The sequence below is a fragment of the Dermacentor albipictus genome, chromosome 7, assembly GCF_038994185.2.
Source record: "Dermacentor albipictus isolate Rhodes 1998 colony chromosome 7, USDA_Dalb.pri_finalv2, whole genome shotgun sequence".
NCBI lineage: Eukaryota > Metazoa > Arthropoda > Arachnida > Ixodida > Ixodidae > Dermacentor > Dermacentor albipictus.
This window is the reverse complement of record NC_091827.1, coordinates 114154928-114182163: the sequence shown is the minus strand read 5'-3', so window position 1 is coordinate 114182163 and position 27236 is coordinate 114154928. Positions and strand designations below refer to the sequence as shown.

The 27236-nt window shown below is 45.1% G+C and overlaps 1 protein-coding gene across 4 annotated transcripts in view; it reads left to right on the top strand.

Moving 5' to 3' along the window:
- The window catches only part of PolQ (DNA polymerase theta), a 241147-nt gene that overhangs the window by 46752 nt on the left and 167159 nt on the right, over positions 1-27236 (top strand). For 3 of the 4 annotated variants that reach the window (XM_070522614.1, XM_070522613.1, XM_065438974.2), the window contains one exon: positions 9204-9300. The exons of the other annotated variant lie outside the window; for it this stretch is intronic. In XM_070522614.1, coding sequence (XP_070378715.1) covers positions 9204-9300 — 97 coding nt within the window. The remainder of the gene's footprint in view (positions 1-9203; positions 9301-27236) is intronic. 4 annotated transcript variants of the gene reach the window in all.

The following is a 27236-nucleotide window of genomic DNA, read 5'->3' as shown; positions in this document are numbered from 1 at the left end:
GCTTCGTGACAATTTCATTGCTGCAAAACGATATAGCACAGATAGGTAATGCGTCGCAGAATGAAAATTTACTGTCAAAATTCCATGAGGATATAGAACTGCATTGCCGGCAGTACTAAGTACGCCGCATGTGTCAATCTGTAGTGACAGCACTGCCGGGGAGCAATAGCGCTCCACGCATGCAGCAACATTTCTGCAGCGCATGCTGTCGCCCATAGGTGCCGACGCTTCTGGCGCCGAGCGTGAGAGTTATCGTATCTCGTATACCTGAAGGCAGTCGATCAAGATTACGGCCTCTTTGCACAAATCTACGTCCAGCACCAAATCCGCACGTGATGCTTGTCGGGTGGCACCAAAACCAGCATTTTTAAGGGGGGACGCGGGTCTTGAAACGGCAAAAAATCACAAAAAAGTCGATTTTCGGAAAAGTGCATTTTCGCTACGTTTATACATTCAAGAATCCCTCCGCGAAATCTAGAAGCTAAATTTAACCGGAAAATAATAAAAAATCGCGCTTAAAGGGGCCAGGGTGAACGCGAAATCAGCAAAATTTGGTCAAAAATGTTCAAACTTCGCGCCGTCACCATTTGCGAACGCTGTGGCCGATGGCCGCCATCTTGCGCTTGTTTTGAAGCTGTTTTCTTTGTGCGCATTTTGCACCAGTTCAAAATGGCGTCGGTGAAGGGAAACCGACGCTATCGCGTCATTTCTGGAGGATGCGTCCGTGCCGCCGATTGGCCAAAGCGCGCACACCCCCGCGCGCCTCGCTCCCATTGGTCCGGTGCTCGTCGGCGCGCGCTCGACCGCTCTCGCGTCTCGCTACGTTTGTTTATCTCTGGTTTCATCGCGCCGCTGTCTACGTTTGTTCAGCCGCTTGCTTCGCGACGTTTGATAAGATGCTCATTTCGCTGCCCGGATGGCTGGAAAAGATTGTCGTCTCAACGCTACTACGCGTCAAGCGGCTGTGCAATGCGCGACGGAAGGCGGCTAGGCCTGTCATACTCGCGGAGTTGCCGGTTGCCGGTTGCTGGTCTGCCGGGACATTCTACCGGATCGAGTTCCGAGCTGCAAACTGGCGCTTATAGCGTCAACACTTCGTCCGCCCACGCCACGCGTGTTGGCACAGATCGTGCAGGCACCGTTTCCTTCACGACTGAAGAAAGTAGCGAGCGCGCAGCGAGCGCCGGAAAACGTCCAGAGCGCCGGACCTTCGAAGTGCTAACTCCAGCAAGAAGCGAGAAGCCTCTTTGAGCGCAAGGAAGCTGGCCAAAAAGCGGCAAAAAGATAGGATGTATCCAGATTATGCCCCTGGTGAATTTCCTTGAGATGATATTGGTATTTTCTCAATAAAAATGTTGCAGAATGTTTTTCCTTGATTTCTCAAAACAACAATTCCGACAGACTCCCAGTTTTGGAGGTAAAATAGCTTCTGTCCTATTTCAGCTATCAACATAATTTTTTTTTGCCAGAAAGATAAATGTATGCAGTAAGCAATATGCACCTTTTCAAAGCAGCACTCTTCTCAAAAAGTTTTTGAAGTGGGTCACATGCTTGACATGTCAAGATGGCATTTTTTTCTCACAACTTTGATGAGCTCTAACTCTTGCTCAGATTAGCCTAGAACATTGAGTAATACCTTATGGCACTCCCTGAACATCCTAGATAGTCTTTATACTCAAATTACTGTGTTAGGGTTTTCTGTTTAGAAGCTAATTTTCCTCCAAACAAAGGACTCAGCTTATACAATGCATTTAGAGTATATCAGAAACTACTTATCTTATGGCAAAATTAATTATATTTTTAGAATCTGCATATTAAAATGCACAATGTGTCAAAATTTCGTTGAGATCTGGGCCGCTATTTTGTAGCGATGCCTTATGCCTTATTCCATTCTATTCTTATCATCCACCACACACGGCCGCCTGATCCCGTTGATAATCTGGGCAGACCGTCGCTCTGACCACTGGCCAAGCGCGAAAAGCCTGAAAAAGCATTGAATCGGAAAAGGCATCGCTACAAAATACCGGCCCTGTCCACAAATAAAAAAGTTGTAATTCAAGTGTAGCCTCCCCCCTTAAGCAAGGAATACCTATTCCTGGATGATCACTCAATCATGGCCCGATGCATGGTACTCCATGCTGCGACCGCCATCTCAAGCGCCATAAGCTATTTCACGTCTGTGGGATGTGGATTTTCTTATTTTTGCTGCATTTTTCTCGCCGAAGTGCACATCACGCACTGCACTAGGTGAGCAAAAACTGTCATCACATGCCGGTAGCAAGATGCTGCCGCTTCAAACAGGTGGTCAACAAACAAGAAGGCGGCCATGACGTGTTTTCAGTGCATGCGATCGCTTCCGACGCTTCATTGTTTTTGTAACGAAAATGGCAGCGCCCACACAAATGTAGTGTGGTGATATTTCTCGCAATTTTAGTGCAATGCAATTGTATGAGCACATTTTAGAGCCTGCTATCCTTGCCCGAGTAGGTAATATGCGGGGTTACGTTCCGGCAAATCTCATTGATGCGGGATTGTAGTACAGTTACATTTCATTGTCAAGAGGTGCAAAATGCATTTATTCCATGGCGTTTGCCTGCCGGGGATACGAAAATATTTCGTTGTTGTGAGAAATTTGCAGTCGCGGGATATTGTTATTGTGGGTTTCAACTGTATGAATAAGGCGGCTTGACCTATGGCCATGATCTCCCGCCACTGTTATTGACAACCGGCCTGAGTGTTTCCTGTGTGCCACGAACAGGGTGACACACATCAACGAGCCATGGCACAACAATGTTGGCGGTAGTAGCATAGGCCTTGTGATGGAAAAGTGTGCCCAGGTTGTTGAAATGGTCGTTGCACAGAAGGTAGCGGGAGAGGCTGGTGAGTTTGATAGGATTGGTCATTGAAGTTGCGAGTGTTGCGCAATTCATGATGCAAGTCGGCGACTTGAGAAGCGAGCTCCTTTACTGTTTCTCAAAGGGAATCCGCTTCAGGAAGTGGAGAGCTACAGACAACTTTGATGACTGCTGGAGCGACGTCCATCATATCGCCACCGAGTTCGGCGAGTTCCGACAAGGGCTTATGCTTACGAGGGGTGCGATGTGGGCTTGTTGGTAATGCATCTTCAAGGGGAGTACGGTAGCGCAATTAAAAGACGGGACAAAAGAAGACACATAGAGACACACACAGCGCTGTGTGTGTCCCTATGTGTCTTCTTTTGTCCCGTCTTTTAATTGTGCTACCGTACTCCCCTTGAAGAGGCTTATTGAATTGAATTGAATTTTATTCGTTCATTCAAACGAGGGTAGACTGAGACTAAAGGCATAAAGCCTGACAAAGGTCTCAGCCCCTGCGAACGACAGGTTTGACAGCAGGTCACACACATATGCACAATTTTGCACGTTACAACAGCTTTGGTTATTGTGAAAATTCATGGTAGCAATGTTCATGGTGATTCGATCCTTCAAATATAGGGTAAAATGTACAACAACGGCTAAGTGCAAGTAAGTATTTGAGATGCTAATGGTATGCTAAAATTGTACAATTATACATGAAATAAACGTCAGCTAAATTATGGAGCAATATAGAGCAACAACATGCGCAAAAAAAGAAGAACATCATAATTGTGTGCCAAAAGTAATAAAACAATGAGAACAATACGTGGATGCAAACATATTTGTGTTAATACAAAAGCCAACAATAGATATTAAATGAAATATGTGAATCCTGAAAAGAAAAAATATGTAATTCATGGCAGAAACATTTTTCATTTCATTACACGCATTCATTCAATTTTAAAATATATGTCTTCCTTATCTAACCAATCTCTTATTCTTTTTTTAAATGTCTGTAAAGAAGTGTTTAAGGATACAGATGCACTGGAACTGTTCATTATTTTTGTGGACTGATAGAGAAATGTTTGTTTTCCGTAATTGGTCCTTGCTTTTGGTGTGTGTCGTGAGCTGTGTCGCAAGGAGTATCCGGAGAGGTTACATTCACTACATTGAGCGCTTGGATTTCTTTTTCGGATTTCCAGAAGAATTTGCATATAATATATCCTGTCCGCACGCAGAATATCATATTTTTGGAATAGTGGACCGGTTCTTATATCTGAAAAACGGCCATAGTAATTTGCATATAAACGGATAACTCTTTTTTGTAAGGTAATCAATTTCGTGTAATTTGTTCTTGTGGTTGTACCCCAAACCAATATACCGTAGCAAAGCTTTGAATAAATAAGTGTATTATACAGTTGTTTTTTCAGCCATAGAGGGATCAGGTGAGCAATTTTATAGATTATACCGATGTTTTTTATAATTCACCGCAAAGGGAATTTACATGTGTATTCCATGACAATTCTTCACTGAAATGTATTCCCAGAAACTTTCGTTGTTTGACCTGTTTAATGAGGTACATGTAGTTGTTAAATTTTACTTGTATTCTACCATCAATTCTTTTATTAGGCGCCCTAAATATAATGTAGGTTGTTTTAGTTGCGTTCAGCTGGAGTTTGTTGGTCGCCAACCAGTCAGATAACAAAGTTGTATACTCATTTACACACTGCTGTAATTCTGTTGTGTTATCAGCTGTAAAGAACACATCTGTATCATCTGCATACATTGCCAATGTTTGTGAACCTGATAAATCTGTAATGTCATTAACATAAATTAGAAATAGTAATGGTCCTAACTTTGAACCTTGTGGGACACCTTGATGTAGGGTAAGCATGTCAGATGCAGTGGTTCCCAGCTGCACGAACTGTTTTCTATTACATATATAACTTTTTATCAAGTCATTTGCAACGCCTTGAACTCCGTATCTTTCCAATTTTTCAGTTAGGATATAGTGGTCAATCGAATCAAACGCCTTTCTCAGGTCCAAAAACAGGCCAAGCGTTAACTTGTTCTGTTCGATGTTAGCAATAATTCGATCTTTAATATCCAATAAGGCTTGCTCGGTTGACTTATTTTTTTTGAAAACCGTATTGGTATTTCGCAATAACGTTGTGTTTCGTAAAAAAATGTGATAATCTTGCATAGATAACACCTTCAAAAAGTTTTGAAAATACCGTGAGAACTGAAATTGGTCTGTAGTTCGACAATTGGTCTGCACTTCCCCCTTTATAAATTGGTGTGACACGCGCTATCTTAAGCTCGTCTGGAAAAACGCCTGTGCTATGAGACAAGTGTATAACATGCACGAGTGCTGGCCCTATCTCGTGTGACACATATTTAACCGGAATAGGACTGACACCGTCTACGCCAGCTGAAACATCATGCTTTAATGTCTTGATAAGGTCACGTACTTCACTCACACATGTCGGTTTGAAAAAAAGTGAGTTTGATATACGTGGTATGGAAAACCTGTGATCGTTTCCGATTGCAACGTGTGCAGGGTTGATACCAGTGTTAATAAAATGCGTATTCATGCAGCTAACCATTTCCACACGTTCTATTTCCCGTCCGTTTAAGCGTGTCATTTGCGGATGCGCGTTTGGATTTTTTCCTGTTTTATCATTAAAGGCATCCCATATTTTTCTCGGATTGCTTCGTATATTCGAGAAAAGGCGCTCATAGTAATCACACTTTGCTTTCTTTAGATCACCTTGTACTTCTTTTTTTGCTTCTAGCGCAAAGTGAAACACGGACACAGAAAGGAGCAGACAGGACGAGCGCTAACTCTCAACTAAATTTTTATTGAAACGAAGAACAAATATATGGCATCTAGACACAGCTGCCAAACCACGCGGGAAATTATCGAGGCTTTCCACATAAAAAGATTAGGAGACACTTGTGTCAGTCATGCTTCGTTGTCTCTGTTAGATTGCGAATTCCAGTACCTTCGCAATACGTGTACTAGTAATCTGAAATAATTTTTGTTCTTTGACTTCCATACCCACTGACATGTTTAACTGATGCTTTTTACATTGTCATGTTCTTATGCTACGGTTTTCGCAATCACCTATATATATGTTCTTCATTTCAATAAAAATTTAGTTGAGAGTTAGCGCTTGTCCTGTCTGCTCCTTTCTGTGTCCGTGTTTCACTTCGCGCTAGAAGCCAAAATCATGTTACCGTACCAACTCGCCCAACTGTCTATCCTTTTGCACCTTGTACTTCATTCCTAAATTTCTTGTACGTCGCAAATAGGTCAGGCTGCCGCGTGCGGATGAAGGTGTGATACATAGCGTCTTTCTTTTTGATGCGTTCGTACAAGTCTTTGTCGACCCAAGGTTTGCGCGCCTTTTTATGCTTCTTTCCAGAAGCAGCTGGCTGAAGTGGAAAAGCCAAATCATAGCACGCAAGCACATTTCGTTGAAATAGAGCAAACGCTCTGTTTACGTCTGTTTCATTATATATTTCTTGCCAGTCTACGCACTGGAGGAGACATCGGAATTGCTCTAGAGTATTTGATCTGATTATTCTGCGGAATCGTGTTTTGCAGTCATTGTTTTGTTTGTCGGGGTCTTTAGGTATAAGACAAAACACAGGTAAATGGTCACTTACATCTGATATTAGTACTCCCGACTTGACATCACATTCATTTAAGTTCGAAATGCATATGTCTAACAATGTAGCACTATTGATTGTTACCCTTGTTGGTGCAGTAATGTAATTACTGCAGCCTTAACAAGAGAACAATGTTTTGAGTTCTAGCGACCATGCGCTATCACTGATCATGTTGACATTCACATCCCCCATAATTACACAAGTCTCACTAGTTGATCGGGTCAAATGCAGTAACCTTTCTATAAAACTACAAAATGTGTCCTTGTCTCCAGTTGGGGGCCTATATACGACACTTACAATAGTTTTATTTAGGTGCACGGTCAAGCATTCCACATCATTAGTAATAATAGAAAATTCATCAATGACAACTAACTTCAACGGTTCTTTAACATAAACTGCTACCCCTCCACCGGCTTTATTTTCTCTTCTTACATGATGTGAGCTATACCCTGAAAACTGTGGAACAGGATCATTTGCAGTTAACCATGTTTCTGTGAAAAGCACATCAAATTTTTCGGTTTTTGATTGTATTAACTGATTAATTTCATCCAGCTTATTTCTCATGCTTCTTGTATTAATATGTATACAGGATAACGTCTTGCATCCGGAATATTCTTTGTTCAGCTTTTGCATGTCATAATAAGCGTCTGTCACTTGGTGATCAGATGAATGAGTAGACGCCATATTAGTGCGATAGTTTATCATTAGGTCATTTTAGATAAGTCTTCAATAGTGGTGATGCGCAGAATGGGCGAGCCATCATCTTTCTGTGCGAGCACCACGCCATTGGCAGTCCAGACATATTTCCACTTTGTTTCCTTCCTTTTCTGTCGCGCAGACGCGAGAAGCTTTTTGTTTTGTTGCGTCAAATGCTCGTTGACGTACACTGAGTTGTCTGAGTTGAAACCAAGATCTTTACAAGTTAGCTGCTTTTTTCTTGCCTTCATGTGCACACGGTTTCTTTTCATTCTTTGCACGAAGCGCACAACAATGTTTTTGACGCCAGTCTTTGCAGTTGACAGCCAGTGACACGTGTCAATATCACTTTCTGAAATGCTCTCGCCAACCGCTACTCCAATTCTTTCTATCACTGTCATGACGTCATTTCCACCGGGCACGCCTTTAATTTCTAAGTTATTGGCTCTTTGATACTGTTTTAGTTCGTTTACTCTTTGTGACAACCTTTCGTTCTCTGCCTTGTAATGAACATTAAGTTTCACTAGCTCCTTGATCTCAGCCCTAAAATCAGCTATATCTTTCGTGAGGCCCTGCATTCCATCGCATGCAGTAGAACAAAAATTTACGCTGTCTTTCAATTCTCTGAGTTCCGTTCTCATGTCCCGCTTGAAATTCTCTAGTTGTCGGCACAACTCTTTCACATCCATTTTACGAGACTAGCTCACACAACAAAGCAAGTATACATCAATATCGACCCACACTTTGTTCGGCAGCAGCGCACAGGACAATCCAATAAACGCTAGACTCCTAAACAGTTAGCTCACCTGCAAAAGCAGACGATGGCTATTAGCGCTGTATGGACGGTGTGCTGCTGCCGAACTGTATCCCGTGCTAGCCGTTCCGTCACCTTTTATAGGGGCACGGTGACTCCCTTTTCTGGAAGGTGGCAGTGGTAGTCCTGACTGTCACGTGATGCCTCCGATTAGCCCTTGCGTCGCTCCTTCACTTCTTGCTGATATGTTGGATCAGATGCAGCATGCTTCCTGCAAAAGCAGGCGATGGCTATTAGCGCTGTATGGACGGTGCGCTGCCGCCGAAATGCTTAGCTGTGACGAGAGTCATGCCTACGCTGGCTGGAAGACGTTGTATGAACAACTCGCATAATATGCCCGTGTCCAAGGAGTCTAGTTAGTCACAAATGAGGTGTTGCAGGTGACGTAGAAACTGAGTTGAGCGTCGGTCACTGAGCTCTTCGTTGTTCAGAAGCTGCTGGGTGCGCCGAATTGCAGGCACGACGAGATTGCGAAGAAGAGCCTCTTTGGTTGTTGTATATGGCATTTCCTGATGTGGGTGGACAAGGATGTCGCATTATAAGTATCTCGGCCATGGCCGGTCGCGGCAAAGCTTCAAGTGGGAGTTCATATTTGCGAAACTCCGACATGACGTGATGAATGCAGAACTTGTTCTAAGCTCGTATGAACCATAACGTGGGATCAGCAAGCCATAGCTGTGGTAGCGTAATGGCAGCTGTAACTCCTATAATGCCCGTAGAAGCTACCTGACCGGTTGTAGAGGTGGTGGGTGTGTAGTTGAGGTCATCTGAATTCTGTGTTTGATCCATTGAAGGTCGCGTTCGTAGTCCGAGTCACCAGTAACTGTGGAACAACCAAGCAGAATTAGGAGCACAGGGTTTTATTTGTACGCCCCTTCATCTGATTTACTGTCGTTTATAACTCCTCTTCCTTCTCTTCAGCTGTACCCCACTACACGCTCACGTCTAAAGCCAGCTACATGCTAGATGAAAAAGAAACATTTGCCACCATACAAATCAGGATCTTATCGAGGTTCTACTGTACATCTTATCATTCATTTTAGTACCCCTTTAAATGGGAGTTGTTTAGGTAGCTGTTGCGAAATATGCTGCACTTTATATTCTAACACTTGAACAAACAAAGGATTACCCTAAAGGATGGTCAGTGTAGGCATAGTCTGCCCACTTTGGTTGACATGTTTCAGGGATCCTTGTGGTTGATGAACTCCACCTGGTTGGCGATGCTCATCGAGGATATCTGCTTGAACTGATGCTCACAAAGGTAGCCTATGCACAGAAGAGGTGAGCTGCCTGTATTTACACTATCTCTATTTACTCTAACATCCCCTAATGTTTGCAATGATGTTACCGCTGCTCCAATTGCACCGAACTGCGCAATTTGCACTGCCCTGCTACATTCTGCTACATTACAGCAAAATATGCCCATCCAAGGCCGTAAGAGTTGTTTGGGCTTTTGAAGAAAGAACTAAGTCGTCAAGCGCTGTTTCTCTGCACTATCGAAAGCGGCATGGCATGGACTAGCGGCTGCGTTAGCTACGCTGTGGACCGTCGAGCCTTTCCATTTAAGCCTGGATCGTGCTGCTGTTTCTTCTGTGGGCTGTTGTCTATTATCCACGGGTGTGTAAATGGTAGATTTCGAATCGAATCAAGAGAGAACGCCAGATATCAAATTGAATATAGAATATCATAAAACGTTTTCACAAAATTTATTGCTCACGAAATTTGGGCAGGAAAATATGGGGCTGCACAAGCTTGGGAGTCTCCTAGCGTTGCACAGCGAGGATGTATGTAGCAAGCTATCAGTAACTTAGGTAGATAGAAATCAAGATATGGTGTATGATCTACTGTTGTTAAAGGGAACACCAAATTAGTATGCCAGCACTGAGAACAGCTGAGTTCTAGCGTATGAAAGTCTGTAGAATATTCTTTTTATCAATAGAATTTCTGTTAAATAAGATCAAATGCTCTTTTTCTTCTGAAACTAATGAATTGGTTATGTTCTGTTATACTGAATACCAATGAGGTTCTCAGTTGAATACTGGACCTGTGCTTTGTAGCAGTCTTTTATTTATTGCTTACAAAGTTTTCTTTCCAGTTGTTCTCAAAAATAAACAATAGCTATCCCTACTTTACGGCAGGTGGGTTATCATAAGGCCAACTGTGTGACAAACGAAAGGACCACGCATCACGTGACTCTATCGTCGCTTCGTGCGTAGCCGGTGCTGACAGACAGTACAGAGCAGGTGCCATCCGCTGTGTTTCATTGTGAGGTTCAGCGGTATTTGCCACTTGTCAAAAATACTGAAATCCCCCGCAGGGGCGTCTGCGTAAGCAGGCGTTTGGTGTGTTGCGACACCACGTACCCGAGCACACGAGGGTTGGACCCTCCCGCGTGTAGCCGTGCGTGGCTTAGCCGTGTCCGGGGAAAAGGGGATCCTGGGGGTTGAGCCAATGCCGGGTGTTTGGACCTTTACGGCCCCTCGGCGGCGGCAACACACCCCTTTGGCCTCGGCTTCACGTAGACGGCACCCCCGGACTGACCCACCCGGGGGAAATCGGCAGTCGCCTTTTCCTATCTCTCTCTCCCTCCAGCCTTCGTCTTTCTCTCACTTTCCGCCTTTCCTGTCTTCTCCTCTTTTCCATTTACTTCCTTTCTCCTGGCGGCAAGGGTTAACCCTGTGTGGCTATCCAACCTTGGGTACACCATATTCGGTTATAGTGACAGCGTACGACTGGCGTCGTGCAGACTTGTATGCAAGCTCTGCCGCGTCCCCTCGTTGGGCTCCATGGTGGGCGGTCGGCGCTGTTGCCGAATGTATACATTTTTCATGGAAACTTCTTTCCCCTCCCTTGCTGATCGCCCTCAGAAACGAGGGCGCACCGAAGATGTTTTCAAGTTTTTTGGACGCCAAACTCAGAATTTTCCCCGCTTCCACGTTATTCATTCCGAAAAGCCAAACAAAGCAGTGCGAAACATTTCACCATTCCTTGTTTCAAAGTCCCTGACTGATGTTTTTGGTCCAGGATACAAGGTGTCGAGGATGGCAAGCGGCGACCTCCTCTTGGAACTCCGCGATGTAAAACAATATGAAAAACTACCGCAACTAGTGTCATTTGGAGAGACCCCCATAACAGTTACCCCGCACCGTACTATGAACACCACCCGCGGCGTTGTGTCGGACGATGACATGCTAGAGCTCACTGAAGCTGAACTCTTGGAGGGCTTCAGTGAACAGAACGTCATAAATGTTAAGCGAATTAAGATCAGGCGAGACGGTAAAGAGATCAATACGAAACACCTGATACTCACTTTCGGTTCAAGTATCCTCCCCGAGTCAATCGAGGCCGGTTATATCAAACTTCGTGTTAGGCCATACGTGCCCAATCCTCTCAGATGCTTTAAGTGCCAAAGGTTCGGCCACAGTTCACAGAACTGTCGAGGCCGGCTGACATGTGCCAAGTGTAGTGACACTGAACATGCCTCCGAAACATGCCAGAAGACTCCACATTGTGTCAACTGTGATGGCGAGCACGCCGCATACTCGCGCGCCTGTTCGTCCTGGAAAAGAGAAAAAGAGATTGTGACAATCAAAGTCAAAGAAAATATATCTTTCAAGGAGGCACGTAGGCGGGTGTCATACCTGTCTAAGAGCAGCTTTGCCGAAGTGGCGCGTCAGGGGGCAGCGTCACAACGGCCTCCGGCGACTGTCCGACCCACACGCAGTGAGTCGGCAGTTACGCCATCTGCCCCCGCGGTGGTTGCAGCTAGCGCTGCTCCGCCAACCGAGGAAAAGGGGCCATCGACCCCGAAGGTGGGCGCAGCCGAGGCTGCCTCAACCTCCCAGGTCCCTTCCAGTGCTGGCAATGGCCGGCGCAGCCACATCCCCCAGGGAACCCCATCGACCTCCGGGCTGGTGGGCGCAGGGGTCTTGCCCTCCAAGGCGGGACCTTCCCTGGTAACTTCTCGCTCACAAGAGCATGTGTCCGGCGCCTCACAAGAGGCAATGGACACCACACCTACCCCCAAGGCGCCCCAGGCGCCTAAGGAGCGGCGAGGTTCCCTCGAACGCTTCAAAAAGAGCAAAACCCCGGTTACAGGGCCTCGAAAGGGCTCTGTAATCTAAGACATCCCTTCCATTTCCGTAAACACAGCACCAATTAAATTTAAAATATGGATACACAAATCATTCAATGGAATATCAGAGGCCTACTTAGGAATCTTGATGATTTGCAAGAACTCATCCACAAACATAATCCAAAAGTGCTGTGTTTACAGGAAACACACTTAAAATCTAAACACACAAACTTTCTCCGTACGTATGTTACGTTTCGCAAAGATCGCGATGATGCCGTCGCATCATCGGGTGGTGTTGCGATTCTTACTCATAGAAGTATTGCGTGTCAGCCTTTACAGCTACAAACACCCCTTGAAGCAGTGGCGGTTCGAGTTGTCCTACTAAACAAACTCATCACCATTTGCTCCCTTTACATACCCCCGCATTACCAACTGAACAAACATGAATTTCACTCCTTGATCGATCAATTGCCAGAACCTTATGCTGTTCTTGGCGATTTCAATGCGCACAGCTCCCTGTGGGGCGACTCTCGTATAGATGCGCGAGGTCGCCTTGTTGAACAGTTCCTTTTTTCTTCTGGAGCGTGCCTTCTCAACAAGAAAGAACCCACATATTACTCTCTTGCAAACCGATCCTTTTCGTCAATAGATCTTAGTATAGTCTCCCCGTCTGTGCTGCCTGAACTTGAATGGGAAGTTACCGACAACCCTTACGGTAGCGACCACTTCCCTATACTGCTAAGATCATATAAAGAAAACGAATATCCACCATACGCTCCTAGGTGGAAGATTGAGACAGCTGATTGGGAGAAATTTCGATCTCTAACTAGTATCTCATGGGCTGAGCTGTCTTCGTTAGGAATTGACGCTGCAGTCGAGTTTTTTACAGCATTCATAATAGATGTCGCATTTATATGCATATCAGAAGTAAAAGGCTTGGCCTGCAAACGGCGTGTCCCATGGTGGAACGACGATTGTAGGATCGCTCGTAAAAAACAGAACAGGGCGTGGGGGTTGCTACGCGCTTCTCCCACCGCAGAGAATCTAGTCAACTTTAAAAAAGTAAAATCCGAAGGCAGGCGAACCCGCCGACAGGCCAGACGAGAAAGTTGGCAGAAGTTTTTATCAAGTATTAACTCGTTTAGGGATGAGGCCAAAGCCTGGAACAGAGTAAATAGGATTAGAGGGCGGCAAACACATTCACTCCCCCTAGTAAACACACAGGGAGATACACTGCAAGATCAGGCCAACTCACTCGGAGAGCACTTTGAGAGCGTATCAAGCTCAAATCATTATACGCAATCCTTCCTAAAATACAAACAAATAGAAGAACGTAAGCCATTAACAAGAAAAGGTCGAGAGAATGAGCCCTACAACCGTCCTTTCTGTATTGCCGAATTGAGAGCTGCCTTGAGCGCATGCAACAGCTCCGCACCAGGAGCTGATAGAATCATGTATGAAATGCTCAAACACTTACACAATGACACGCAGGTTACACTACTCACACTTTTCAACACCATTTGGGATGCAGGGTACCTTCCATCTGCATGGAAGGAAGCCATTGTGATCCCTGTTTTGAAACAAGGCAAGGACCCTTCCTCAGTGGCAAGTTACCGCCCGATAGCCCTCACAAGTTGCATTTGTAAGGTGTTCGAAAAAATGATAAATCGGCGACTCATCTTTTTCCTTGAACAGAGCAAAATTCTTGATCCTTATCAGTGCGGCTTCCGAGAAGGACGTTCCACAACTGACCACCTTGTACGTGTAGAAGCAAATATCCGGGACGCATTTGTACACAAACAATTCTTCTTATCCATATTCCTCGATATGGAGAAGGCGTACGATACGACCTGGCGTTACGGAATCTTAAGAGACTTGTCAGAAATGGGCATCCACGGTAATATGCATAATATAATAGAAAGCTATCTGTCAAATCGTACCTTCCGAGTAAAAGTCGGCAATGCACTTTCACGCCCTTTTACGCAAGAAACGGGTGTACCCCAAGGAGGCGTGCTCAGCTGCACGCTCTTTATAGTGAAGATGAACACGCTTCGTGCTTCATTACCACCCGCCATCTTTTATTCTGTCTACGTGGACGACATTCAAATAGCTTTCAAATCTTGTAACCTCGCAGTCTGCGAGAGACAAGTACAGCATGGCCTGAACAAAGTCTCAGTATGGGCAGACAAGAATGGATTTAAGATCAATCCTAACAAAAGCTCTTGCGTTCTTTTTACAAGAAAGAGAGGCCTGGTTCCGGATCCTTCCTTAGAACTGTGTGGACAACAAATACCTATCAGCAAAGAGCACAAATTCCTAGGTGTCATACTTGACTACAGACTCACTTTCGTCCCCCACATTAAATATCTAAAAGAAAAATGTCTCAAAACAATGAACATAATCAAACTTCTATCTCAGACTACATGGGGTAGTGACAGGAAGTGCTTAATGAATCTCTATAAAAGCCTCATTCGATCGCGACTAGACTATGGCGCCGTTATTTATCACTCTGCCGCCCCGAGCGCGCTAAAGATGCTAGATCCTGTTCACCATCTAGGTATCCGGTTAGCCACTGGTGCTTTCAGAACGAGCCCGATTCAAAGCTTATACGCGGAATCAAATGAATGGTCCCTCCATCTACAGAGAACTTATATCAACCTTACATATTTCCTTAAAATACAATCCAATCAACAACATCCATGTTTTAACACTGTTAACGATATGACCTGCACTACCCTTTTCCATAATCGCCCCTCTGTAAGAAAGCCTTTCTCGCTAGGAGTGAGGGAGCTTAGTGAAGAAATGCACGTCCCACTCCTTGAGCTTCGCCTAATGCATCCAGCCAAGCTGCTACCTCCTTGGGAGTGGCAGCTCATACAATGTGATATATCTTTCGTGGAAGTGACAAAGCATGCTCCAGAGATTGAAATCAAGATGTATTTCCGGGAACTCCAGCACAAATACTCCTGCACGGAGTTCTACACCGACGCATCAAAGTCACACGACGGGGTGTCCTATGCAGCCGTCGGTCCATCCTTCTCGGAATCCGACGTACTGCACCCGGAAACTAGTATCTTTACGGCTGAGGCCTACGCACTGCTCTCGGCCGTAAAGCATATAAACAAATCACAACTCCCGAAATCAGTTATATATACGGACTCCCTCAGTGTTGTGAAGGCCTTGATGTCTTTCTGTAATCACACAAATCCAGTAGTTGTTGAACTCTACTCCGCACTGTGCAAAGCATATATATCTAAGCAACATGTGATCATATGCTGGGTGCCTGGACATAGGGGCATCGAGGGAAACGTTCTAGCAGACCAGATGGCCACATCAATCTCATCGCATGCAGCTAACTCTACTGCTTCGGTCCCTGTCACAGACCTGAAGCCTTTCTTAAGAAGGAAACTACGAAACCACTGGCAAAGCATGTGGGACGAAGAAATAAATAATAAACTGCATGTAATAAAGCCACAATTAGGTTTCTGGCCTCCTGTAACAAAATCCCGCAGGACTGATGTCCTATTCTGCCGTCTAAGAATAGGACACACTTTTGGCACACACAACTTCTTACTCACGGGAAACGAGCCACCAACCTGTGGTAGATGCGGGGAGAGGCTGACCGTCCTCCACGTCCTACTGGAGTGTCGGGAAGCCGAATCCGAAAGAAAAAAACACTTTCTCTTAGCATACAGGCACCACATCCCCCTTCATCCTGTTATGTTACTTGGTCCAGAACCACTCTTTCACACCGACGCCGTCTTAGGTTTTTTGGAAGATGTTGTGTTTCATGTTATTAGCCCCACACGTTCGTAGCACTTCCTCTCTTCAGAGGATGCTGCTGCGATAATTTCAATTAGCACATGCCTCTAAGCCCTTGTGGTTCAAGGGCTCTGGCGAGGCTGTAGTGCTGTAAGAAATTCAACGTCTCGCATATTTTAAACAATGCATCAGTCTTTTACGATGGATTTTAATCTTCACAGTCTTAGTCATTATTCATCGCCATAATTTTATAGTACATAGATTTTACGCATTTACAGCGACCATTTTTAGGCCACTTTACAGCCAAGTCACATCTTCCATAATACATCATTAACACTACCACCAGTCATGGCGCTCTTTGGCCAAACCTGGCCCTTGCGCCACAAAACAACACACATCATCATCAAAAATACTGAAATCTGGAGGGTCGCAGTGAATTCGCGCCACGCTCGCTACCCCCCTTCCCCCCTTTTTTTGTTCATCCACCGTTCACACAAATGCATGCAACCAGGTCGCCCACTGCATAAAACTAAAGCTAGTCATGTGACAGCTTGCTTGAAGCTACAAAAAGAGGTAGATGTGTGTCTACAAACGGCATTGGAAGCGAGAGGCCGCCGTATGGTGCATCACAAAGATGGATGCTGTGAATGACTTTGTTGCCATCCCTTGCACTCAATTTCATTTGCAAGGCGGTTTGTCGGCTTTCAGAGTGTCACGTGGCTGCGACGAATAGATCTGCATCGATTCGGCACTGAACCATAACTTTAGTCAGTGATAGCTGATGAAGCAGCGTGTATTAGGCCTAATGGTCTAGGCAGCATGACTGTGACGAAAATTCACCGATGGCCCAAGTACATGGTAGTAATGGGCTACAGGCCCAATACAAGGTTACAAGGCTACAAGCTAGTATGTTCGTAAGGGTCGCCGATGAGTGACCGGTCCTGAGATAACGTGTGTGGGTCATATTGATGGTGGTTAAAGCGGCGGGAAGTTCACCGCCGCGTATACAACACGATCTCCGTGCCTATCAGAAATTACAGGACTTTCATCACACTTGTTTTTGTGCCACGCGATGAGGAAAAGGATGCAATAAAAGCAGTTGAACGCATGATGAAAACACAAACGTCATTTATGAAAACTACCACAAACCAAACTACAACCTCAAGGAATGTTAAGACACATCACATGACACACATACTAAGCTAGAAGTACAAAGACTGACACGAGTCTGCGACACAAATGGTTCAAAACAGCTCACTGTACAGGAGACGAGAGGTTTCTGGAGTAAGGGGTGATGACATGCCGACGTAGAACATGCCTCAATGCATGATGGCGAGGAGAAGATGACTCTTGATAGATCGGGGACATCCATGCAGCAGTCAGCCTGCATCCAAGTCGCAGTGCACATTGCAGTTATAGCCAGCCTGCCCAGCGGATGACTTGCATGTGAGTCGCAATGCTCAGCGTATACATACAAGCCATTAGCCAGGCCACGAACAATGCTTCGCCGAACAGCCGATCGAGGAGACGCCTTGCGCGCGATCCGCTATGCTCGGGGCAAGGAGTTGCACAGCAGGCCATGCCAAGTTACGAGCTGCGGTACTCGTGCTGGCGAATGCCTTGGCCAAGGGCAATGGTCGTGCGGCAGCTCCACGGATGGCCACGTTCTCTGGAGCCTTGATTGCCAGCATCAGACACTTCGGCCTGCTGTGTTCCATCTCCCGCTGACTAGGTGCTTGTCTTGCCATGAGGCATTTCGCCACGTGCTCGCCATACGTGGCCCAATCGTGGCACGTCGCATCTTTGGAGTGATCGAGGGCCATCGCTCATTTGGGGAGGTCACTCATGTGCGTGCTCCAATGGCAAAAGCAGCCGTATGCGTTTTGTTGTCGTCGACATCCTTTTCTTTCATCCATCACACAAGGCAATTTCACGGCTTTAAGAATGCCATATGGCTGCTACTATTTATTTTGGTTGACTGTGCACCAAACAGCAACTTTGCCACTGGATACTGACGAAGCACCGCTGTTTAGGCCTAGCTGCATGGTACAGCCGTGACAAAAATTTGGCATCTGCAGGTTGTTGCGGCAAGGGGCCCGCCAATATGGTTGAACCAGTAAAATCAAAGGTTACGCGCGATGCTCATCAAGCTGCACGTTTAGTGAAAGTTAATTGCCTCCACAGTCTCGCTGTATTTAAAGTATATGGTATATCAGTGAAGTAGCAGCACAGGGCAAAATAAGTAAATTTTTCATCCCACTGGCATTTTAAAACTCAGTGAAATTAATTGTACTGCTAAAGTTTGTAATTTTTAGGCTGCCTGTGAGTCATCTCAGTGATTTCAAATTTTAATTATTCCAGACACTTCAGTAACTCAACTTGTAACTAAACTTATTCTCTGATACTGTACTATTCTTTTTCTATTCTTTTATGATTTATTTTGAACTTCCTGCCCTGTCGTCTTGGGGGGTGAACAGGAGGTGCTGTGCTAGAAACGAAAGTGCCACTTGATGCTCGTGTCACTAGTAAAAGATCGCTAATTCCATCTGGGAGGCAGAAAGGGAGAGTGTGCCTATTACATTAGGCTCTGTTGTATTATCAACATACCTTTTTTTCACAAAAAACTCAGTCTTAAAGGATACATTTCTAGCACCGAGATCACACTGAAGGTTCTCAAAAGGCTTCCGAAATCAGCACATAGCTTGTCCAAGTGCTACTGTGCTTTTCTAAGCCACTGAAGTGCTTTTTAAGCACATCTTAGGACACCACTGCTTGATTGCACCCCACAAAGGACTGCGATGAAGGTGGAGGGGATCATTTTTAAGGTTCAGATTGAGTTTATCAATTAGTTGCCACTTACTGCTTTCACATGGCTTGCCCACTGTAATAGATAGTATTAGTTTGATGTATGGTATAAGACAGTCGAACCCACTTATAACGATACTGGTTTTAACAATATATCGGTCATAACAATGAGAAGCTGCTGCACAGTCAACTTTTGCATGTTTTCCATGGTGAAATAACCCGCTTATTACGGTGCCCCAATTCCGCATTATGAGTTATAACGATGAAGTCTAGCTGCTGGGTGTCTGAGTTGAAAGCTAGTGAAATGCGAAATCCTTGAAAAGCAATACACAAAAGAGAAATTTGAGCTGCTGCACGATGGGCTGCTGCTTCAACAGCCGCCGCGCGCTCATTTACCAGCCATCTCCGCGCACCTCTCACCCGTCGCCCTTCCACCCCTCCGAAGACGAATGGGCTGTGCTCATAGCTCTAAGCCGCCCTACCCTCCGAAAAACGAATGGACTGCACCAACTGAGTTGCTCGCAGATTGCTCGCATGTTGCTCGCTGGCTCCTCATTCAGTGCCATTCTGCAAACAGCTTAATCACTCACGTTCATCTTTGTTGGTTGCGTCGAAATTGTTCCTGACCACGCGGTTTCTCAGCCTCGTTTGACCAACACTTCATTTGACTCGCCGCCGAAATGGAAGATGGCTGATGTGCCCGTTGATCATCGGCAGTGCACGACATTGCTGGTGAAAAGAAAGTGCACGGCTATAGATTTGGAAACTAAGTGCTTCTAATCGACGAGGTGATCGTCGCGAACATGCTTGCATCGGATAGCGCCGCCGCCAATGCCAGCGATCACATGGTAGGGCAGGCTGCCTTAATGTTGTCCTCACAGGAGGCTCGGCAGATCATTCAGTCCCTCTGGGGCTTCATTTTTGCGAGGAACCTTTTGCTGCACTATGTGGAGCACCTGGATGCCTTGGATAAGGATGTCGGCAAACTTCGCGTAAAGCACGCAAGGTGGACCGACATAGTTTTCTCATGCAAGCCAGTGAGAAGTACATGGTGAGATGCTTGTGGCGATCTTGCCTCAGCATTTCTGCTGGATTTCTCACATGGACAGGCTGCCGCAGCAAACTTCTCGCATTTTTTAAAAGGCCCCTTTTGGAGCCACCAGAGCAATGCCTCGGTGGTGCTCACATGTCGCTCGGCACCCTTGAGGCCTCTTAAATTTGCCGTTGTTATAGCAGTGCCATTCTTTAATGCCGACAGCCGCGGCTTGCTGCGCTCAATTGGAGCACCCAGGAAGCAGTTAAACGAGTGAACACAATCAGCATCCGGATGGAGGAAGGTGGTGGGGGGGGGGGGGCACTGGCCTGCCCACCATTATAGTTTTCTCACATAAGCTCTGCCATCCCCCTATTTTGATTTTTTCATGCGACCTGGTTATAACAATTACTGGTTAGAACAATAAACGAGAAGAAAGGGGGTTAACCAAGTGGCCTGACTTTTATCAGTCATATCATAATATAAGCCAACAAACACTGACACCAAGGACAACATAAGGGAAATTACTAGTGCTTAATAAATGAAATGCAAAGAGTGCGAAAGTTGTGGGATCGTTCCCCACCTGCGGCAAGTTGTTTTTTCATCCACTTTCATTTCCATTAATTTATCGATTCTTTATTTAATTTATTAAGCACAAGTAATTTCCCCTACGTTGTTCTTGGTGTCAGTGTTTGTTGGCTTCTTATGATACAGCTATAACAATGTAATTTTTGTGGCACTTGAATATTGTTATAAGTGGGCTCGACTGTAATATAGTTTTCAATCGCTTTCATAAGCCTGCTCCAAAAGCTGCTCTGAAATGTCATGGGCCAGTAGCATCACTGTGTTTGGCTTACCTTCGTGACGTGCATGCATGTCGGGAGCCAATTAGATTACACTCACAAGCAGCTTTCTGTGGCAATGAAGCGGAAGCTGTGGGGAGGAGCTTCTTCGCATCTGTTACTGCACCAAGCACTCCGGCGGTGTTTGACAGCACCTTATGGTTTTTGAAAAAAGATATTGAATCAACATAGCTTCCATGTGTGACGTATTTGCCTAAACGCAGAAGAGAAAGGCAGAAAGATCAGTCAAATTTAACATTCCATGATGTATGTTGTCTCATTTTGCTGCTTTAAATGAAATGTTTGTTTTCAAATCCTCAGCTTAAACAAACGGGGGTGGGAATGTGGGACTCCATTCAGGAGCTCTCTTGTGCGCACTTTGCCTCTGTAACTTTTGCTCCATTACCACAGAGAGTTAGTTGTCCTCAAGTATATAGGTTAAAATTTTCTTGTCTGCAGGAAAATAGGCAGTTTTTGGGTAGTGTAGTGAAATTTTTTTTTACTGCTACAGCAAGTGCTTGATATTAGAATGTGTGGTATCAGTTTTTAGAAGAAAGAATCTGCTTTCTAATGGTATTTTCAAGTGAACATTTATTAACAATTCTTTGAAAAAAAAATGTAATAAAAATATTTGTGGCAAAAACGAGGAAACACTGTAAAAGCATCGATGCTACTTTACACCAAGAGAACATTAAAAATTCCAAAATATATGTTATGTTCAAAAAGCCTATACAACATTCCTGCAAACCTTTCTATCTGCCGAAGTTCTTTATGTACAAAGGAAAATGTTAGCCCTAGTCGCTATCGTGCTCGTGCGGCAGCTCTTACGAACTGCCGCACAGCTATTCAGAGCGCAATAATTGCACAATGCTGAGGTCCATTCCCGCCCGCCTTCTTGCACAAAGCTACACTCCTTGCACTGTTACCGGCAAGTGGTCCTGCTCAAACGACGTTGACACCCTGCAGATAAAGACTGTGTGCCATTAGAACACACTGGATATCTTTAGATCTGAGTGTGGCAGCAATGAAACGGTTTGTAGTAGAAAACGAAAGTGGTCGGCAGATACCTGTTGACGTTCCAGGACTACTTGATGCACTTTTGCCGTCCGGGCTGAAGTCTGATGAATCAAAATCATTTTCCAAGTCTAGGCTGCTACCACCATCAATAAATTCTGACACAGATTAATTGAAAACCGTTGAAATTTGCCATTTGCAAAGGGCATCTGCGCCCGACGTCGATGCCATATTGGGAGTGACGCTCATCATGCCCGATTAAGGGCCGATTTACGCTCGAGCCGCCCATCGCCGCAAGCCGCACCGCACGCGTGCGGTCGCGCGCAAGATTGCACGCATCCAGCACTTGTGCACAAATTACCATTTGCACTGTTTGCACAGTGTATACTTTACACATTGTAAACCGAAATTTGTGCACAAGTGTTTGATACGTGCAATCTTTCGCGCGACCGCACGCGTGCGGTGCGGCTTGCGGCGATGGGCGGCTCGAGCGTAAATCGGCCCTAAAAGGCACTTATAAATGCCTCTGCGGTGAAAAAAACAAACAAGTGAAACTAGAAAAATAGTTCCTCTTTTATGCTCTGGATGGCGCTAGCTGTTCGAAAGGGTCTGAGTGCGGCAAAATTTTAAGTTGAAACCTTCAATAACGGGCTATCAATGAGTACAGATGCGGACCGGAAAGTGTTAAGAGATGATGTGAGCATTTTCGCCTAACGACGTCGATAAATGACTACAAGTGAAAGTTGCTTCCTGCTCTTTGTTTTGTTTCTATAAACTTTGTTTCTATAAAAAAAAGTAAGAGAAAGAGAATACACAATGACAATTTATCGCTACACTCAAGCACTTCCTGCACAAGGCAAGTGTCGTCTGCTTGCATTACGTGCTCAGTGTTGACGCGAGCTACACGGTCGGTGATGGTCTCAAGGTTTCTTATTTTTTTGCGAGGACCATGAACAGCCGTTGTTGCATTATGGGCTGCAAACCTAGCTATTGGCAACATGTCAAGCTGCGACATTGCGTACCTCTTCAAGGCAACAGGCAAGCAGAGGCTGCAGTGCATTGAGTGGTTGGTAATCAATCGGCACCAGGGTCTATGTGTTTGCGGCTGTAACTTCATGCCGGAGGAGTACTACCACTATAGAATTCTGGCATGCCCAGTATTCTGATAAATGCAGGTAGACTGGGTGCAGGGGCAAATGGGAGTGGGCTGCAGGGTTCAGCCACCTGGTGGCGCAGAGCTTAACCAGACACAGAGTTAGCACAGTCGAACCTGGATATATCAAGCTCGAAGGCTATTGTGAAATAGTTCGATATATCAATAATTCAATATATAAAATTAAATATTTGATACAAAATCTTTCAGGGGGATTTTGCAGCTGTTTGTTATACACAATAATTTGTTATATCAGGGTTCGATATACCCGCTTTCAACTGTATAGCAGTAACTAAGTGTCCATGTCTCTTTAAATATTTAAGATGTTTTACACTTGGTTACAGCAGTAGCTCTGTGTTTGGCTGGTTAAGCTCTGCATCACCAAGTGGATGCATCGTCCAGACCACTCACGTTTACGCTAAAGCCCTCTTCATCATAGCAATAATAGTATAGGGAGGATTTAATTTGTCTCTGCCCATACATCAAAACGCCCAGCTTGCCTGCGGTTTCTGCAATACTGGACACACTTGGCGCTGCGACAGAATGCTTGCAACTCAAGCTGCTTGGATAGCTCTTGTGGGGAATCGAGGGCCAGGCATCCAGCAGAGAGGTTAGAGAAAGACGACCGGAAGTACACAACACGACGCCACATTATTACGCCATTGAAGGCGGAGCCTAGCCCGGATCGCTCGGGGAACGAGTTGATGAGAAAAAGCATAGCTAGGGAGGAGGTAACCTGTAATCGTCCTTGGGCATATTTATGTGATAGCAGTTATATGGACATTGCAGGTGAATTTTCGCCGTTGCCATCGGCGTCGCTGTGATGTTCTGTATAACGTCTAAGTGCGATAACATCGCCGCCGCCCGCTGTATGCTGTTGATACGAGTGAAAGCTTGCGAGGGTGAGCCAAGAACGATGATGGCTTGACGCGGCAGTGTGTTTGTGTGCTTGCAAGGGAGAAAGGTGGGGAGGGTGCGCACTGTCTTCTCACGCGGGCAAAGGGCAGAGCGGGAAGATGTGCGCATGCTAGGAAGGGGGCAGATTAGTGCGCACCTCTTCTACTCCAGCGGCAGTGGTTGAGCACAATCAATTTGTCCTGCCTTGAAGGCAATCTGCACTGGGTTCGAATGCCATCAGACTGAGATAGCTGATGGCTCTGTGTATACTGTGTTCTCACTGTTTAGTTTGCATTAAAGCGAGAGGCAGCACAAAGGGTAGTTTGCTCACTGCTGCTGCTGCTCTTCATCACACCAGCATTCTGACAGTGAGTCTACAGTCATCGTGTTCATGTTTGCCTTTGCACATGTGACGTGCTTGTTAATTTAGTTAGTAAGTCCATCTTTACAGCTGTTTATGCAGCTGATAAAATTAACCTTACTTCATATAGCTGTTTAATAATTTGCTATTGCAATCAGTGCTTTGCCTGTTGGGCTGTAACTTTTTTTTGTTTCTTGGATGAATCTAGTTTTTTATATGCAGTGGTAAGGCAATCTTACTTTGTTCAAACATGGTTTAACAAATAACTTGGTTCTCGTGGAAATTTCAAGGAGAATTTCATTCACTTAGTTATATCCGTTACTTTGTTGTATCCGATTTTCAGGGTGTCTACCAACCGGGAAAACCGGGAATTCTCAGGGATTTTGAGTAGTATGGAAAAAGTCAGGGAAATCTCAGGGAATTTGGGCCTCTATCAGGGAAAATTAGCGGCAATTTTATTGAAAGGGTCGAAAGTCGCGGTAATGCTGGCTCGAGTAACGGACAGGAATCGTAATGAATCGTCTTTGACGCCCTGTCGTCGGCCGGAGGAGTTGCCAGTGTACAGTCAACGACCGACTTTCCGGATTCCCGATAATTTGGACGGCTTCGCGGCACCGCCACGTACCCCATAAAGTCGACGTATCAGAACGTGTGAAATTTCGGACGCAAGAACTCTTTGCCGTCTGGTTTTCCGGACGTTTTGCCGTGACCGCAGTTCCGAAACGGCAATAATCAAAGGCACCACCGCTGCCGTTTTTATTACTTCGCCAACTCGAACCGGCACTCTAGCGTTGCCACCACTGCGGCAACGCTAGGCCTAGCTGCTTCGACGTTCGCTATGAAGTTTCTTGCCGTTGGCTGCCGAGTTTTTTATTGAAAGAATTAGCTGCTGTCAGCAGTGGCACAGACTCCGCCTTTGTGGTCCTCGCGATTGGCTTAGAAACTTGGAAAACACGGTGCGTTGCATAATGCCGGTCCCCGAAAGTCAGCTTCGCCTCTGTACAGAAATGTTACTTGGTGAAGCATACGCAAAAATATTGCAGTGAAGCATAACAAGCGTGGGACGGGGCTATTGCCACGGAACACAGTATGTATTCCTTAATTATGCACACGTGCACCCTGTATTTTCTGTCTCAGTACGAGCACCGATATGCCTAATATGTGTACCGACAAGCCTTCAGAGCGTTTTCGAGCGTGCCTGTGGCGGTTTAAGCCCCCCTGGTTACGCCCACTGCAGGGCAAAGGCCTCTCCCATACTTCTCCAACAACCCCGGTCATGTACTAATTGTGGCCATGTCGTCCCTGCAAACTTCTTAATCTCATCCGCCCACCTAACTTTCTGCCGCCTCCTGCTACGCTTTCCTTCCCTTGGAATCCAGTCTGTAGCCCTTAGTGACCATTGGTTATCTTCCCTCCTCATTACATGTCCTGCCCATGCCCATTTATTTTTCTTGATTGTAACTAAGATGTTATTAACTCGCGTTTGTTCCCTCACCCAATCTGCTCTTTTCTTATCCCTTAATGTTACACCCATCATTCTTCTTCCCATAGCTCGTTGCGTCGTCCTCAATTTGCATTTATCAACATGCATTTATCTTTTTCCATATGGCCGATTTTTCGGAAGTTTTCGCGGCCCGGAGTTCGAAAAACGGTTGTGGACTGTGCAACTGACCAAGATGCTTCAAATTATCCTTGGGGCGAACGAGTGGTGGAAGGAGGACAAGAACAGAAATGATCTACGCATTGAGGAATAAACGGGAAAGGAAGCTTGCTGCCGCCGTTTTGAAGGAGCTTGAGGTCAGAAAACAAAGTTTTGGCTGATGTCGAGATGCAGGTGTCCCTCATCCAAAGCAAATTAAACTATTTAAAGCAGTGAAACACAACACTCGGGCGTTGTGCGCGGGCTGAGAGTATGGCAGGACAGTTGAGGTTGACTTACGAGCTGTTGAGAGAGAATCTCAATTGACACACTTTGGGCCTCATACCACTGAGCTTGCTATCAGTTGATAGAAATAGCTCATATTCAATAATATTTGCTTCTATGTGCATCTCCTTTTTACTCGTATTTGAGAATATCCGACTCCATTTGCAATTTTTTTTCGAAAACAGTTTATTTTCTGTGCATTTTACTAACCCCTGCCTTCTATTCTCTTTTTGAATAACATAAGCACTACTCCTTAGTATTCAAATTGGATTAAGTTACTTTTTAATTTTTTTCATGTGCTTACTAGAGAGTGACAGCATCAGGCGGTATGGTTTCAGCCCGTCTTGTCATAAAACATAGTTCTACATCACTCATGGAAATTTGCAAAGGCACTCTGGGAAATGGGAAAACCGGGAAAACTCAGGGAATTTGGAAATGTCAACTTGGTAGACACCCTGGATTTTGTTATAGTGAGGTTCAAGTGTACATATAAAATAAATTTTTTTTGCAAAGTAGCATACATTAGAACCCTGTTGACATGTTTTTAAAGGGATCATAGAAAAAAAATGTACCCGGAAAAACGTAACCGTGAGGGAGGGTGCACATCACCACAGCATGTCAGAAACACTCTGAGTGGTTGCCAGTGTACTTATTAGGTGTCTCGGTGCTTGTTCTCTGACCAGGAAGGGCAGGTGCATGTGTCTGTAATTATGGGACACATATGGCGTTCTGCGACAGTGGCCCCTACCACAATATTTTGTGTACGCTTCACCTCATAACACGGTTCTACTGTGTCGAAGCTGACTAAAGAGAGCCGTCAATTTTGACATGCAAATAAAACCCTTGCAGGCCTCGAAATAAATGTAACCCTGTATTTCGTAGAATTGGCCTTATGTGCATTGTTCTTGGTAGGTTTTAATGAATGCTCACTTTTTCAGATGCTTCTCCAACTGTAGCTGTGCATGCTTCCCAATGCTTCTGCAGTGCTTGGGTTGTGCAACTTTGTTCGTTTATTGTAAACTTCAGTAGCTTGTTGCAATGAATTGACAGCTTGTTACAATGAATTGATAGCTTGTTGCAATGAATTGATAGCTTGTTGCAATGAATTAATAGCTTGTTGCAATGAATTGGCAGTTTGTTGCACTGAATTTGTCGCTTGTTGCAATGAATTTGTTGCTTGTTGCAACATGCTAGAGTCACTTTCTCCCTGCACCGTTATATTTACGTGGTGGCCACTTTCAAATGCAACTTAAGATTTGGGAACATTATAGAATGGGAATGTGTCAAATGGGAACATAATACATAGGAGTCAGTAGGATTTAGGTCGGGACCATAAAAACATGACATAGCA